Genomic DNA, 16,340 nt, shown 5'->3' with positions numbered 1-16,340 from the left:
ATTGTGTGTTTTTTTGGTGGCAGCAACTTGGGAAATTTGTTCCATGGGTCGTAATACAAATTATGAACGTAATATGCTTCTAAATGACTTTGATTTTGATGATGATTTTGAGATAATTGCGCTTCTTGCATTGGAAGAAGAACGATTAGAAAGAGAGAGGGCATTAACATCACATTGTGGTTCTGTTCCGGGCCGTAGGTTCATCAAACGTGATCACGAGCAAGGCCACCAAAGACTTTTCCAAGACTATTTTGCAAAATCACCAGTATATCCTCCTAACGTATTTTAGAGGAGGTTTCAAATGAGTCGTTCTCTTTTTCTACGTATTAAATTTAATCTAGAAGAGAAAGTTGAATATTTTGTTCAAAAAAGAAATGTTGCCAGAGTGCTTGATTTGTCTTCCCTTCAGAAGATGACTGCCACACTAAGGATGCTTGCGTATGGAGTAGCGGCAGATTTTACAGATGAATATGTGAGAATTGGGGAAAGCACTGCAATAGAGAGTCTCAAAAAATTTGAAGCCATAGTCGATATTTATTCTACAGAGTACTTGAGGTCACCAAATAGCAATGACATTGCTAGGTTGCTAAGACTTGGTGAAAGGCGTGGATTTCCAGGGATGTTAGGGAGCATTGATTGCATGCACTAGAAATGGAAGAATTGTCCATCGGGGTGGAAAGGTCAATATACTAGTCATAGTTGTGAGCCAACAATTATTTTGGAAGCAGTAGCATCATATGATCTTTGGATATGGCATGCATTTTTTGGGTTACCTGGGTCTCATAATGACATCAACGTGTTAAACCATTCATTTATATTTACCAAGCTCGCTCAAGGCCGTGCACCTTCAGTGAATTACTTAATCAATGGTCATGATTATACAATGGGATACTATCTTATTGATGGTATATATCCTCCATGGTCCACGTTTGTAAAGACAATCCCAGCTCCCCAAGGTAGAAAGAGAAGTATTTTTGCTACAACTCAAGAGTCAACAAGAAAGGATGTAGAGCGTGCATTTGGAGTGTCAAGCTCGATTTGCAATTGTTCATGGGCTTGCACATCTTTGGAGAACAGAAGCTCTTGATTACATTATGAAGGCATGCATAATATTGCATAACATGATAACTGAAGATGAATGTGATGCCAATGGAGTAGAAGACTTTGATTATGAACAAGTGCCTAAAAGCATCCTTACAATAGTGTCCCACAAGCCTACAGAAGAATTTAGTCAATTTACAACATTCATTGCAGCCCATGAAAAAATTAGAAATAGAGAAACTCATTCTAAACTCCAATTGGATCATGTTGAGCACTTGCGGCAACGATATAGTGAATTGTAGAATCATCTAATTTTAAGTTTTATGCTCGCATTAATTTTTATGTCTTTAGTCTTTATTGTAATTTGAAATTTCTCTTCATTTATGTTACTCTTCATTTATCAAATCTATGTTATTCTTGAAATTTCTCAAGCCTTTTTTGAAAAATATGACTATTGAGAAATATTATCATTTTTAAAAATATGACCCTTTAAAAAAAGGCTATTGAGAAAATATAATTGTTGGAAAATTTGAAAATGTTACTGTTGGGAAATTTAAAAATATAGCTATTAGGAATTTGAAAAATATAGATGTTGGGAATGAATAAATAAAGATAAAAAAATATTAAAGAAAAAATAAATAAAGAATGAAGAAATAATATTTAAATGAGATGGAGAAAGGATAGAGAATCCGTTGGAAAATGTATTTCAAAAAGTAGGCATGTAAAAGGCAAACATCATTGTTCACCTTTCAAACAGCACAAAATTTTAGATAAGCTATTGGAGATGCTCTAATAAATCTTCATGGCACTTTATTTCAAATTGACAGCACATCAAATTCATAAAAGACCATTTTACCGCCTGAAATTTTCAGAGCCCACTTGTTTGTGTTGAGTCCAAATATGATGATTTAAGTGTACGTTTGACATTAATTATTTTTGCCAGCTTATTTTTGCTATTATTCATGGGTCCCATTGCAAATTTTGGTACTATTCATGGGTCCCACTGTACAATTTCAGCTAACTTTTATATTTATCTACAGTACTTTCAATAAAAAGTTTTCAGTTTCAGCTAAATAAACTGTTCCCAAACGGACACTAAGAGCCAAAATTCCAAAATTATGACCTATTTTGATTAACAGTCAAATGAACTCTAAAATTCGATTCTCAAAAAAAAAAAAAAAAAAAAAACCCTCTAAAATTCACTTGACAATCAAATTTCATCTAATTATGACCAAATCCATCCTCCTAAACTATTTGACCAAGGTTTGATGGCAATTTAACCAAAATTTTGATCATCTGATCGTCACAAATTTAAGCCCATGCGAAAGGTCATGAAATTTCCATAAAATGATTACTTAGAAGCCAAAATTGGACTTGAAAAGAGCAATATATCTCAAAAACAATGAGAAACTAGCCAAAATTCTTAACCATTTTTGAGAGTGCATCATAAAGTTTGATTATGGTTTAATCGTCATTAAATCATAATTAGATAGCATTGAGTTGGTACCAAAAAAAAAAAAAAAGTGTGTCGTTAGAAAAATTTAGTGATAAAATTTGATTTGGCATGCTTAAAGTACAAAATTTCACACAAGGGTTGTACCTCAATTGGCACTTCCTAGTAGCGTATATGGTTAGAATCTCCCCTCCACCACTAAACTATAGTATTGTAAAACAAAACATATTATTTTTCTTTGTTGAGTGTCATCTAACCTCAAAATGCCATAAGTCATTTTTAGAACTTGACACAAACACACATGACAAATCACAAGCTTTGATAATGAACTTTTCTAATTTCTTATAAAGAAAGGAATTCATCAAAATCACAAGAAATGTGTATAATTCTAATGAACAAGTTATTTTAAGAAATTGATGTTAGTTTAACTCTTCTAGTAATAAGAGTAATCATTATAGAGTATTGGATGTCATAGATTACAATTGCATTATGGTCTTCTCCATGCAACTCCATTGGTGTTATATGTTAGGTTAAAATGAATTGGCCCCTTAGCAAATTAATTAATTATCCAAGTTAATTAATTAGTCAAATTACATGCAATAGCATGGTGGCACAAACAAATCACCAAATAACTAAATGCCGGAAATTAAATTTGACACAGATGATTTGTTTACGAATGGGGAAAACCATTGAGGCAAAAATCCACTGGGTGAATTTAAGGTCACCACTCACGAGAGTCCACTATTATCAATCACAAGCGATTATAAGTAAAAGGAATCTCAGTACCCAATACCAACCTAGTTGAACCCTTACCCCAATACCCAGTTGGACTTGTATTGTAGCGGCAATCTTTCTGTTCAATGCACGAATCCTAGTACGTGACTAACCAATGATGCACAGATCCTAGTACGTGACTAACACACCAACTTTAGGAAGATTGTTGGTAGCAAAGTTCTTAAGTTCATCAACAATGAAGATCAGCAAGCTCCTTGGTCACAAAACCCATGGCGTAAAGTCGTAATACCTTCTACAAAGAATATGATGAACTACAGTAATTTCTGCTTCCGGTCACAATATGCATGGATTATTCTTTTGCAACACCTTGCATCACCTTGTGACGGCTCTTAAACTAATCCTTATATATGTCTAGGGTTATGAGAAAAGAAACCCTACATAAATACTCAAGGATATGCGTGTAATCAGATCTGGAAAACCTGATTTCATAATTCTCGATAGATACAACTTGTGTCAAGCTTTAGTAATAATTCTCGATAGAAAGGATTTTGTCGAGACTTTTGTCGAGCTTTAATGAACAATATTTCCTTCACTTGTTTCTTTGTCAGATTTGCATGACTTCAATACTAAACTTGAACACTTGTTTCTTGAAATACTAAACCCATCCTAGATCTACCCAATTACAAGTAAACTGCGTTTTCTTAAAGGATTAGCCGATTACATAATTATGTCCCTAACATTATATCAACCAAGCCATTTTATAATTATTATTACATTTGCGTCGTGGTCTTCTCCATGTAAAAATGAGAAAATAAAATTTAGATAATTATATTATCATAGTACATAGGCCTAAATGTAGGGTTGAAGCCATTGATTCTCACTGATAAAGGACACGTTAAGGAAAGGAGAAGCTTGAGTATCATTGAGTCTTGGTCATATTTGCCCTAGGAACTGAGCAATGGTATTCTCCAAAGAATACTGCCTACATTTTGACAATTAAATCAAACAACAATTGTATTAGTTCTTCAAATGAATTGGACTCAGAAACCATTCGTTGCAGTCTGTGTTGGAAATATAGTGTTGAAGATTGCTCAAATTAATTAACAAAATTACAAGGCAATATCAATAATATATCGATAAAACAAGATATGCTCAGATTAACTTATAAACAAAATAGACAAGAGCAAAGACGTATAAATTAAGGATTAACTAAAACTTATCGCTAAGGCATGAAACTAAATCCACTGTCCTTAAAAAGTGATTTCACCTTCATTGGAATAAAGTTGTCGGTGCAAATGACTCAGACAGCCACTCTCCATGAGTTTGAACTCACAAACAGAGTTCAAACTTGTCACAAATGCCCAAGAGAAATTTTTTAGTAAAAGACAGAGGATAAAAGTATCAAAGTAAAGTTCTAATCTTTAGCAACTAATCTTCTATATAAAATTTGACACTCTTAGGCTCTTAAAAGGAAGCAGTCAAGGGAAAAAAGGGTGAAAAGAGAAAGACAAAATTGGGGGAGTTTTTGTTTCCCATTGATGCCACAACCATTGTGTATTTTCTACAAAAGTGGGGAAGGTGCTGGCTGACCTGTTGCTAAGGAAAGAAGAGAAAATTTTGGGTTTTGTTTGATGCCAACAACTCACACGCCTGTAGGAATATTCTAGAGCTTTGGCTTGAGCTTTCCAACCAAAGTTCATGGGCTTAAGTTTTAAATTCATCCAATAATTTTAAAACATTCCCAACAATCCCCCACATGTTTTAAAATTTGAATTTTCAAAAATTGGGCAATCACAAGATGAAATAGTGTTGATGTCTTGTGGACTTGAATCAAAACTTGGTATTTGTATTCTAGAGTTCACAAAATCTTGAACCAGTTTCATGAACCACAAGAATACGAACACCTTTGCTTGTGAATTCTTGGACGAGTTCTCGATTTGGTACATTTTGACGATGCACCCTACTTGGATTTTCCTGAGTTCTCTAGAGAGTTTGCCACCACTCTCATAGGAGGTGGCCCTACCTCCACACTCACGTAGTTGAATTCATCAAGTGTGTCCTACCACACACCACCCATAAAGGCTATGAATTCATTGAAAGTCTTAAACTCAACCTCACTAGTTTGATAGTAAGCACTATCTACACCATAGGGAGGGACAGTGAAATCTCAATCTCAATAATAGTGCTATCTTGAATCTCTCCATGATGCCCATTGAACCTTTTGTTGACATAGGTTGGGTTGTCATCATGGGTGATTCACTCAGTGGGCTTAAGTCTCATCCCTCTCGATGTATATCATAGACCAATTGTCTAGTTAGCCCTTTGGCTAGGGGATCCACAAGACTCTTTTCTGACCGTACAAATTCCATGGCAATTACACCATTGCTTATGAGTTGCCGCACTATATTATGTCTTTGGTGTATATGCCTCTTCTTCCCATTATAAATTTTATTTCTTGCACACGAAATTGCAGCTTGGGAATCACAATGCAATGATATTGATGGTAATGGCTTATCCCATTTTGGTATACCAGTAAGTAAATTTCTAAGCTACTCAGCTTCATTACTTGCCTTTTCTAAAGCAACAAACTTAGACTCCATTGTTGATCTAGCATTACAAGTTTGTTTAGAAGACTTGCCAAGATATAGCTCATCCACCTAAGGTGATAACATATCCACTAATGGAGTTGGTCTCATCATTATCTGATATCCAATTTTCATCACAATAATCTTCTAATATTGTTGGACAACCTGTATATGTAAGGCCCAAATTCAAGGTGCCTTTCAAATATCTCAAGAGACAAGTTAGTACATTCCAATGTTCATAGGTAGGATTATGTGTATATCTACTAAGTCTACTAACAGCATATGCAATGTCAAGGTGTGTACAATTCATTAGAAACATCACACTACCAATAATTTTAGCACACTCAAATTGCGTAACAGGGGACCTTCTATTTTTCTTTAAATGTATGCTTGGGTCATATGGCGTTCTCATAGGGTCACAATTAAAATGATTGAATTTTTTAAGTACCTTATCAACATGGTGTGATTGGGAAAGTGTAATCTCTTCACTATTTCTAATGATTTTTATTCCGAAAATTACATCAGCCTCTCCAAGGTATTTCATATCAAAGTTTGAAGATAAGAGGTCTTTAGTACTTTTTAACATCCATGTCAGTTCCCAAAATTAACATGTCATCCACATATAGGCATATGATAACACCACTATCACTAGAGTATTTATTATCCACACATCTATCAGATTTGTTCACAAAAAATTCATTAGAAATTAAAGTGTTATCAAATTTTTCATGCCATTGTTTGAGAGTTTGTTTCAAACCGTATAATGATTTTCTAAGTTTACACACTTTATTTCTTGTCCTTGAACCACAAAACCTTCTGGTTGGTTCATGTAAATTTCTTTATCTAAATCACCATTTAAAAATGTTGTTTTGACATCCATTTAGTGACACAACCAATTTATGCATTGAGTCCATAGCAATTAGATTCCTAATTGTAGTTAATCTTGTCACAGGTGAATAAGTGTCAAAGTAATCTATCCCTTCTTTTTGCGTATATCCTTTTGCCACTAGTCTAGCTTTGAATTTGTCTATGGTCCAATCTACTTTTAATTTCTTTTTAAACACCCATTTGCAACCGATGGTCTTGCACCCTCTAGTGAGTACTAACTCCCATGTATGGTTAGCCATGATTGGTTCTAACTCACTATGGATTGCATCCTTCCAAAAGGTTGCATCTACTAATTTCATGGCCTCTTGATAAGTTTTTGGGTCATCTTCAATAAGAAAAGCAGTGACAAAATAAGGCCCAAAATTGGTTCCATTTTTAGGTCTTTTACTACATCTTAACTCTTGTTCATCTAAGTTTGAACTTGATCTCACTTGGAGTATGATTGATGAGGATTCATTAGTGAGTCTTGTTCTCTTCATAGGAAAAATATGCTCAAAAAATTCAGCATCCCTAGTCTCCTCTATGGTGTTAGTCTCCAATACTAAGCACCTATAGGCAGGACTGTTTTGTGCATATCCTATGAAGGCTCTGTCCTTGGCTTTAGGACCTATATTTTCTTTATGTGGTTCAGGAATTCCAACCTTTGCCAAACAACTCCACACCTTAAAGTACCCTAAGTTTGGTGCACGTCCTTCCCATAATTCATATGAAGTTTTTCTAATCTTTTTATGTGGGACTCTGTTTAATGCATGACATGCATAATGGATAGCCTCCCCCCATATGTTGGAAGGAAGACTAGAGCTAATGAGCATGGCATTCACCATATCTTTTAGGAAGCTGAAATTAGTTTAACTCAATTGATGTTATATTAACTGGCCATTTTATTATTATTGTTACATTTCCATTGAGATCTTCCACATAAAAATGAGAAAATAAATTTAGACAATTATATTATCATAGTAAATAGGCCTAAGTGTAGGGTTGAAGCCATAGATCCCCATCAATAAAAGACGCATTAAGGAAAGGAGAAGCTTGTGTGTCATTGAGTCTTATAACATAAGGAGGCCTCATGGTCATATTTGCACCAGGACCTGAGCAATTGTATTCTCCGAAGAATACAGTCCTACATTTTGACAATTAAATCAGACAACAATTGTATTAGTACTTCAATTGAATTGGACTCAGAAACCATTCTTAAAATAAATTATATATATATATATATATGTTGCAATTCATAGGTTCTTACTTGTCACTTGCAGGGTCATTGAAATCATTCCAACCCTCTGGAGCAATGATATCCGACATTGATGTGTCGGCAAAAACAACACGTGCAAATGGCTTCCATGCTCGACCTAGCCATACTCTTCCATTGCCACCCACAGTGCAGTTGGTGAATGCAAAGCCAGTATTCTCTTCCTGGGAACCTCTGCCTTGAGCTGTAATAACTCCAGTTATGCCTGTCGATCCTGGATCTACTGGGTTTGCCAGGGAAATCAATACACAATTCTGCAGTGTACAATTTAAAGATAACTTTATGTTTAAGGTTTTCTACTTTTGAGTATACTAGTAAGCTGGAAAGCTAGCCCAAGCTACTTTTATAAATGTAATATTGATAATAATATACTCTTGCTGTCTGTCTCTCCCAAGGGGAAAAGCTTGGACAAGGGATTGTTTTAAGCAAACAAAATCTATAAAATTAACAAACGTTTGGATTTGAATATTAAATATTAGCCCTGGTTAACCAACATGTTACCACAAACAAATAGTAATTGTCACCCTAAGCAGAATTAAAGAAAACCAATAAACCAACTACTTCAATAAAATAAAGTCAGCTCATTCTCTTTAGCAGAGGATTTGAAATGGAGATCATCATGTTCCTAGTACTTAGCAAGTTAGCATGTTAATAAATGTCCTACTGAGATGGGGTGGCTTTCTTTCTTTTTTAGTATTTGCTTAGTGTTCCTATAATATTTTAGTTTCAAATGGTCGTGAGGGTGTACCGATTTGGATATTCTAAATTTCTATATTCATTATTACTATGTTACATGTTCTATATATTATTAACATGCATGCCAAATTTTGTGCAAAATGGATGTTAATTACCAATTGATCTGTTGACTACCACATTAGGATCCATAGAAGGATCAATCTGCACATCCTCTTGAGAAGGATCAACTCTTAATCTCTTATCCCTAGCCTTTGGCTTTGCTGGAGTCGTCTTCTGTACTCTACTCTGCTTCAGAAAGGTTGCTTCAATAGGTTCAATCTAATGAATAAGCTCAGAAGAGAGGGAACACTTAAAACTTGGAAACCCTAAAATTTTTAAGATAGACACTGGAAGAAGAGGTTTTGTTTTCTAGAGGTATTTCTGTGGATATCAACAATGGTTTGAATAAAAAGATAAGAGAGACAAATAGAAGCACTAGTGACAAGGGCAAAAAGGAACAGTAGCCTATCAGTAGTAATTGTATGAATGTGAGTCAAGGGAAGGATACTACGACAAGCTATCCTATAGAAAATACAGTTCTCCTTAGTAAGCTCATTAGAATCAAGCTTGGGTTCATCATCCTAAGTCATAGGTGTTCCTTCCACACAGAAGGGACACAACATCATCTAGAGAAGGAGGGTCAATGAAAGAATAATCAGGATTACGAACAACTGGCACAGAAAGGGCATCAGAAACAACCTTACGGATTATTTGATACTCAAAACCCCTAATCCAGGTAGTCAAGAAGTGACCACCAGTAGCAGCAGCATGCACAGAGAGATTAGAGTATAATTTCCTAATAATAACTACAGGAGGAGGTGATAGACCAGAACAAATAGACAACCAGCACCTAGACTTAAAGTATTGCCTAAAAATGGACTAAGCTTATCCAAGACAACCACTCTCTCACTTCACATAGATCTATACTTAATCAAGCTATCAAACTTTTAGAAGTCAGATAGTATGAAATCTAGTGGAATTAAAGGATTCCCTAGAGGAAAAGGCACCCTTGGTAGACTTTTTAGCTAAACTTTTCTTAAGAGCCATGTCTAAGTTCTAAGAGAGAGAAAAAGAACATAAAGGAACAACAGAACATAAGGGTAGATTGCATTAGAGAGAAGCACAAGATATAGGAATGCGAATCTTTAAAATCTATATGATGTATGAGACAGACTTATGTGAGAAGTCTCTATTTATAGGCAACTCAATAATATTTAATTTGGAATTTTCTCTCAGCATTTATTAAGAGTTAATTACAAATTTTGAATTTAAATTCAAATTTGACCATAATTTTGGTCTTGCATTTAATAAGAACATTCCATGAGTCTTTTGACGTTGCCATGTGGCTTTCTTCATTTAATGCTGCCACGTGGCTTGATTTCATTTGCTAATCATCCGCATAATCATTTGAAGATTAACTTGATCACAAATATCTGATCATGAACAATTGGATGGTTGTGAATACACCATAAAATTTTGATGTCTACAAGTGTGATCTTTGGTAGATGCTTCAAAGAGTAGAAGGTACAAAACCTCTTAGATCTCAAAAGAGTAGCTCTCCAAGACATTTAATAAAAAAAAAAAAAAAAAGTGCTTTAGGGTTTTCCTTTTATACCAAGTAATTCTAGATTGAAACCCTAAACGTTTAATGGGATAACAGGCTTAATTAAAATTTTGTAGTTTGCAATTTGATTAATCGAAGCATTCTCTTGATCAGTTGAGCTAGTCAACTTTTCACTAATGCTTTTTGCAGTTTGTACGTTATTGAATTTTGACTTGTAGCACTTTTAGCCATGTCTAAAATATGTCATAGACACTAAAATCTATTTCCAAACAAGTTTATATACTCATTTGCCAACACATGAAACATTTAGAACCTAAACATTAATATCTAAATATTTAGTACCTAACAGTAACAACAAAACTTATAGATAGTAATAGTTTACAATATCTTCTATTCCTGGTAATAAAGATTACTATTCTTAATGTAGTCTCTGTTCATTGTACCAAATGTGCTCTTAGTTTCAGTTTTACGGGTACTACACACTATAGTCTATAGACTATCACTATCTAGTAATATGAATGCCAAGGATTTTGGGCAATTTCTCAGGCACAATGTACACTGTATAGACTCTAAAGTATCTCCTTTTTCAAACACGTCCATTGCAAGAGAACGCTCCAAGGGGATTTTGAATTGGGAAGACCCGTTTCATACGGGTTTGGGTATTTGTTGGTCATGGGTTTTTCAGTTTTGATGTGGCAATATTGATGTGAATTTTTTAATACAAATGTTGTTGCCACATCATCTAAAAATTGTCACATCATTTACACACTATAGTCTATAGTAGGGCTGTCCAATGGGTTCAGGACCCGTTCAAACCGCCCGAATCCGACCGACCCGAAGCCCAACGGGTCGGCCTGAAGCTCTTGGCAGGTCGGGTTCGGTTCCTTCTCTCAGGAAACCCGAATATTCGGTTCGGGTTGCGGGTTAAGGGTTTAAAAACCCGTACAAACCGACCCGACAGAAGTTTTAAAAGAAAAAAAAAAAATTCTGATCCAGGGGCAAATCACGTGAACTGAGGAGTCAGTGGACTGATAATGGACAAGACTGAGCACTGTTGTTTCTGCCTCATTGAGAACCACACGGCACCTGTGCACCACAAATTTCTTTCCACTCAAAAAGTAAACATCAAATCACCAGCTGCCCAAAGTAACTAAGTCTTCAGAATGGCTAAAAAATTAAAACTAAACTCTAAGTCTCAACTCAAAAGCCTAAAATTGGAACTAAAACTCTAAAAACCTAAACTTTCCCTTCATTCTTCAGTCCGGCCTTCTCTCTCTCTCTCTCTCTGTAAAGTCTCAAAAGCCTAAAACTAAAAGCCTAAAATTGGAACTAAAAATCTAAAAGCCTAAACTTTCCAAAATCCTAAACTTTCCCTTCATTCTTCAGTCTTCACTAACACTTTAGAGTCCGGCCTTCTCTCTCTCACTCTCCAAGTCTCTTCACTCTTCTCTAGTCTTCGGCCTCCTCACTAACTCTCTTCCGTCTTCACTTTCCTCTAGTTCTCTTCAGGCTTCACTCTCTCTCTCTCTCTATCTCTGGTCCAGCCCCAAATGGCTAGTCGGCTACCCTTCAAATCAAACTCAGATTTGATCTTTCCCATGCCTCTGTTCATGAATCATAGTTTAGGGTTTCAAGACTCAACTTGGCTACACTTCTCAAAATCAAAATCAAAATCAGATTTTCCCTCATATCTCTCTCTTATAAATTGGACTTTTCCCGAGTGTTCTACGTTCTCTCTGCTCTCTAGTCTCTCTAGTCTCTAGTGATTTCTAAATCTCTTATTTTTATTTTGAAACAAATAAATCCCTTTACTCCTTAACACTCAGCCTCTCAGACTCGGCTTCCTAGTCTCAGATCAGGTAAAGTTTCTTCCTTCCTATTTCATCCCTCTTTTTCTGTATTTTGTGTTTGTGATTCGGCAAATAAAGAGGAAAGCTTGATGATTTTCAGTCCTTTGTATGGTATAATCCGTTCTTCATTGATGCTAGAAATTGCTAAGCTTTATTTTATTTTATTTGTTAATGTTGTGATCTGCTACTTAATTGCATTGAAACTCTTGTTTGCAATTAGATTGTTAAATGCATTATAAGGAATCTAATTTTCATTTCACCTTGTACAAATATGTGTTCTTTAATGTTGTGATCTGCTACTGAGTGTTATTTTCATTCAGCAAATATGTGTTATTTCCTCTTTTTTTGCCCAATCTGGGTTTATCATTTTGTTAGTGCTCTGTGTGTGATTTGTTAGTGCTCCCTGGGTTTATCATTTTCTTGCTTTGACTCATTATGGTAGTGCTCTGAGTGTGATTTGTATCTGCCCTATTTTATTCCTTGTTTTGTTTGTTTTTTTTTTTAATGATCAATATACATGTATCTTCACTGTAAAAAAAGAATATGAACCCCTATTTTAACAAGATGAAATCCAAACACATTTTTATTTTCTTATCTGCCTGTTTTATTCTTTGTTTTGTTTCGTTTTCTATGATCAATGTACTTGCATCTTCACTGTATAAAAAAGAAGAAGATGAGCCTCTATTTTAAAAAGATGAAATCCACATTCTTATTTTAGTATGTGATTGTATTTTATTACTCGTTTGATTCATTTTGCTTTCTTAACTTAAAATTTTGAAATGTTAATTTTATACAGGAGTTGAAATCCTAGGCTTTTTGCTTCCTTTTCAAGGTTAAATCCCTGATAGCTGAGAGTTCTTTGAGGTATCCTTTCTTTCTCTTTTAACTTCTTGTTATTGTTTGTGTGTTACTTTTATGGTTGTTTGCTAATCTATAAATTTGATGTTTATAGGTTATGGAACCCTCAAGTGTTGCATCCCCTTCCTAAGCAACACCTACTGTCACAACTGAACCTGTTGCCCAAGCTGCCCAAGCTGTACCTACTACCCATGCTGAGGTTCCCCCACTTCCACCTAAAGGTAAAGGCAATGTCTGTACTAATAGGAAAAAGTCTATTGCCTGGAACCATTTTGAAAAAGTAGATATTGGTGATGGTCATTTTAAGGCTGTTTGTAATTACTGTCAAAAAACTTATCTAGCTGATAGTAAGGGGCATGGTACTACTAATTTGTTGAATCATACACCTATCTGTGTTAAAAACCCTAATAGAAAGATACTTAGTGGGCAACAAACCTTAATGTTTGAACCTAAAATGGATGGGGAGGAAGGGTTTCAGCTTGTACCGACAGCCTTTACTGTTGAGGCTTCTAGAAAGGCACTTGCTGAAATGGTTATAATAGATGAGTTGCCTTTTAGGTTTGTTGAAGGGTATGGGTTTCAAAGATATGCAACAACCTTACAACCTAAGTTGCGAATTAGGGATATCCCATCTCGTCAAACTATAGCTAGGGATGTGATTAGCATTTATGGTGTTAAGAGAGAGAAACTAAGGGGGGCTTTGAAGGGTCGTAAGGTGTGTCTTACTACAGACACATGGACGAGTATTCAAAATCTGTGTTATATGTCCCTTACAAGTCATTTTATTGATGATGATTGGAAGTTACATAAGAGAATTTTGAATTTTTGTCAAGTTGAAGACCATAAGGGAGAGACCATAGGTAGAAAGATTGAGTTGTGTTTGCGTGAGTGGGGTATTAATGGCATATTCACTTTAACAGTGGACAATGCTAGCTCAAATGGTGCCACTATTAAGTTTTTGGAGAATGTAATTAAAGATTGGGAGGGGACTGTTTTAGAACATGAGTTCTTACACATGAGGTGTTGTGCACATATTCTAAATTTGATTGTGGGGAATGGTATGAGAGAAATTGATGCATCCATTGCAAAGGTGCGTGAAGCTGTGAGGTATGTGAAGTCCTCACCAAATAGGAATCAAACTTTTGTGGGTTTTGTGGAGAGATTAGGTATTGAGTCTAAGTCTCTTCTTTGTCTAGATGTACCAACTAGGTGGAACTCTACCTACCTCATGTTAGAAACCGCACAAAAATTTGAAAAAGTGTTCATACGTATGGACTTTGAGGATGATAGTTATTGTTCATACTTTATGAACAAGGAGAATAGTGGTGGTATGGGATCTCCTAGTAGTATTGATTTTCAAAATTGTAGGATATTTGTGGGGTTTTTGAAGCTTTTTTACAATGCCACAAAAAAGTTTTCAGGTTCTTTGTATGTTACTGCCAACACCTTTTTTGATGAGATGTTTGTCATTCAAGAGAATATTTCCAATTTAAGTAAATCACAAAACCACCTCTTGAAAAACATGGCAACTAAAATGGAATCTAAGTTTGATAAGTATTGGGGGAAAGGGGATAAAATGAATCATCTCTTGTATGTGGCTGTGATTCTTGATCCAAGAAAGAAGTTGAGGTTTTTGAAATTCTGTTTTTCTGAAATTTATGGAAATGAAGTGGCTGATGTGATGGTTGAATTGGTGAGGGGTGCCTTGGTCAAGTTGTATGATTTTTATTCTCGTTTTGATTCATCAAATGTACAAGTAGCAAGTGAGAGGGAGAGGACACACATAGAAGGTGAGTCAATAGGTTGTAGTGATCCATATGTGATGGTTAATTCTAGGTTTGATCGGTTTTTGGAGGCTGAGCAGTCCATAGGGTGTAGCAATGAGATTGACAAATATTTGGCTGAAAATTGTGAAAGTAGAAGAGGGGATGTGAAATTTGAGATATTAGGGTGGTGGAAGGCCAATTCAGATAGATATCAAGTGCTGTCCAAATTGGCTAGGGATGTGCTGGCTTTACCTGTTTCTACTGTTGCATCTGAGTCAGCGTTTAGTACCGGAGGACACATACTTGATCCATTTCGGAGTTCACTCTCCCCACTTATGGTTCAAAATCTGGTTTGTGCACAAGACTGGCTTCAAGCCTTGGTTCCAATTTCTTTTCGCAAATCAAAAGATGAGGTAGAGGTCTTGGAAGATGAATTTCATGATTTAGGTAATATGTTAACTTCCAAACTTTGTCTATTAAGTGCTATTAAATGTGTCTTATGCAAATGAAATTTAATCTAATAGTCTTCATTTCTTTCTCTTTTCTAGTTATACGTCAAGCAGCAAGAGGTGGTGGAAGTTCAAGCTCAAGCAAAGGTATCTCAATTAACATTGATGACTAATCAAAAACTGGGTAAGTTTCTGCCCTTATATTGAGTTTGGTTCTGCTTTCTCTATTGTTTTTTGTTATAACTATTCTGTATTTGTTGGTCTTGTCCTTATATTTTTTATTGATAAATATCTTTTTGCCCATTTTCTTGTAGGAGGAAGGACACACATTTTGTATAGGAGGCAGATTTTTGGATGCAATTTGAAAGTTTTTTTGGACACTGCTTTTCTAACTGATAATTGATAAATTAACTCTTGCTTATAGGAAAGAAAACTTATTAAGTTTAATAGGCTTTCTTTTCTATAAGTCATGGACTAAACTCTATATAGTAGTTGCTCTTTAAATGTTTTAGAAAAGCTATTTTTTGGAAGTTTGTAACTAAGTATAGCTAGCTACTGCTTTACACACTTTCTGCCTTCTTTAACTCTATGGAAATATTGCAAGAGATGCTCTTATTATCTTTTGTTACCACACTTGTGATGTGGTTGTGATTGAATTATTTGTTAAAATTTGTTTGCTGGTTTGCTGGTTTGTTGCCATACTTTTGGTGTGGCTGTGATTGAATTATTTGTCAGAATTTGTTTGCTGGCTTGTGTTAGTTGTGTTACATAACTTACATGTATGAGTGGTTGGCACAACTTGGTAGGTTTAATAGGCTGCCCAGGTTTACATGTAAGTTATGTATTGTGAAGTTTTAACAGGGGGTTTACATGTTAATGCCTATAAAATTTTGGGCCTCCTCTTGTGCTTTTGCTGCCCAGGTCCTATAATGTTATAGGCATTTTGAAAAATTTTCTTTGTATTGTGAGAAGTTTTAACAGGGGTTTACATGTTAATGCCTATAAAATTTTGGGCCTCCTCTTGTGCTTTTGCTGCCCAGTCCTATAATGTTATAGGCATTTTGAAAAATTTTCTTTGTATTGTGAAGTTTTAACAGGTGGTTAGAAAGTAATATCATGTGTTTTTTATGTGCTTGCAAATTGCAATTACCCAGGTTGTGTTGT

General features: G+C 35.2%; 1 protein-coding gene and 2 long non-coding RNA genes across 3 annotated transcripts; all 3 read left to right on the top strand.

The window, feature by feature from the left end:
* The first annotated feature begins 12,054 nt into the window (after nucleotides 1–12,054).
* LOC115983845 lies at nucleotides 12,055–13,077 on the top strand. Its single transcript, XR_004090272.1, has 3 exons — nucleotides 12,055–12,112; nucleotides 12,900–12,967; nucleotides 13,056–13,077. It is a non-coding gene; the product is annotated as an uncharacterized LOC115983845 (long non-coding RNA).
* A 338-nt stretch (nucleotides 13,078–13,415) lies between these two features.
* On the top strand, nucleotides 13,416–14,832 carry LOC115985555 (zinc finger BED domain-containing protein RICESLEEPER 2-like). The gene is made up of 2 exons (XM_031108495.1): nucleotides 13,416–14,751; nucleotides 14,798–14,832. The coding sequence occupies exons 1-2, from the start codon at nucleotides 13,416–13,418 to the stop codon at nucleotides 14,830–14,832; spliced, it is 1,371 nt and encodes a 456-aa protein (XP_030964355.1).
* Nucleotides 14,833–15,032: 200 nt separating this feature from the next.
* LOC115987466 lies at nucleotides 15,033–15,832 on the top strand. The gene is made up of 3 exons (XR_004091094.1): nucleotides 15,033–15,174; nucleotides 15,276–15,360; nucleotides 15,491–15,832. It is a non-coding gene; the product is annotated as an uncharacterized LOC115987466 (long non-coding RNA).
* Nucleotides 15,833–16,340: the final 508 nt, after the last annotated feature.

Source organism: Quercus lobata, chromosome 4 (genome assembly GCF_001633185.2).
Source record: "Quercus lobata isolate SW786 chromosome 4, ValleyOak3.0 Primary Assembly, whole genome shotgun sequence".
Classification (NCBI taxonomy): Eukaryota; Viridiplantae; Streptophyta; class Magnoliopsida; order Fagales; family Fagaceae; genus Quercus; species Quercus lobata.
This window is presented reverse-complemented; position numbering and strand designations above follow the sequence as displayed.

Excerpts from the sequence above, each read along its gene's own strand:
- LOC115985555 (XM_031108495.1), top strand. The coding sequence starts at position 13,416 with ATGGATGGGGAGGAAGGGTTTCAGCTTGTACCGACAGCCTTTACTGTT. Across the intron at positions 14,752-14,797 it reads GGAGAGGACACACATAGAAG|GTTTGATCGGTTTTTGGAGG; the intron begins GTGAGTCAATAG and ends GGTTAATTCTAG.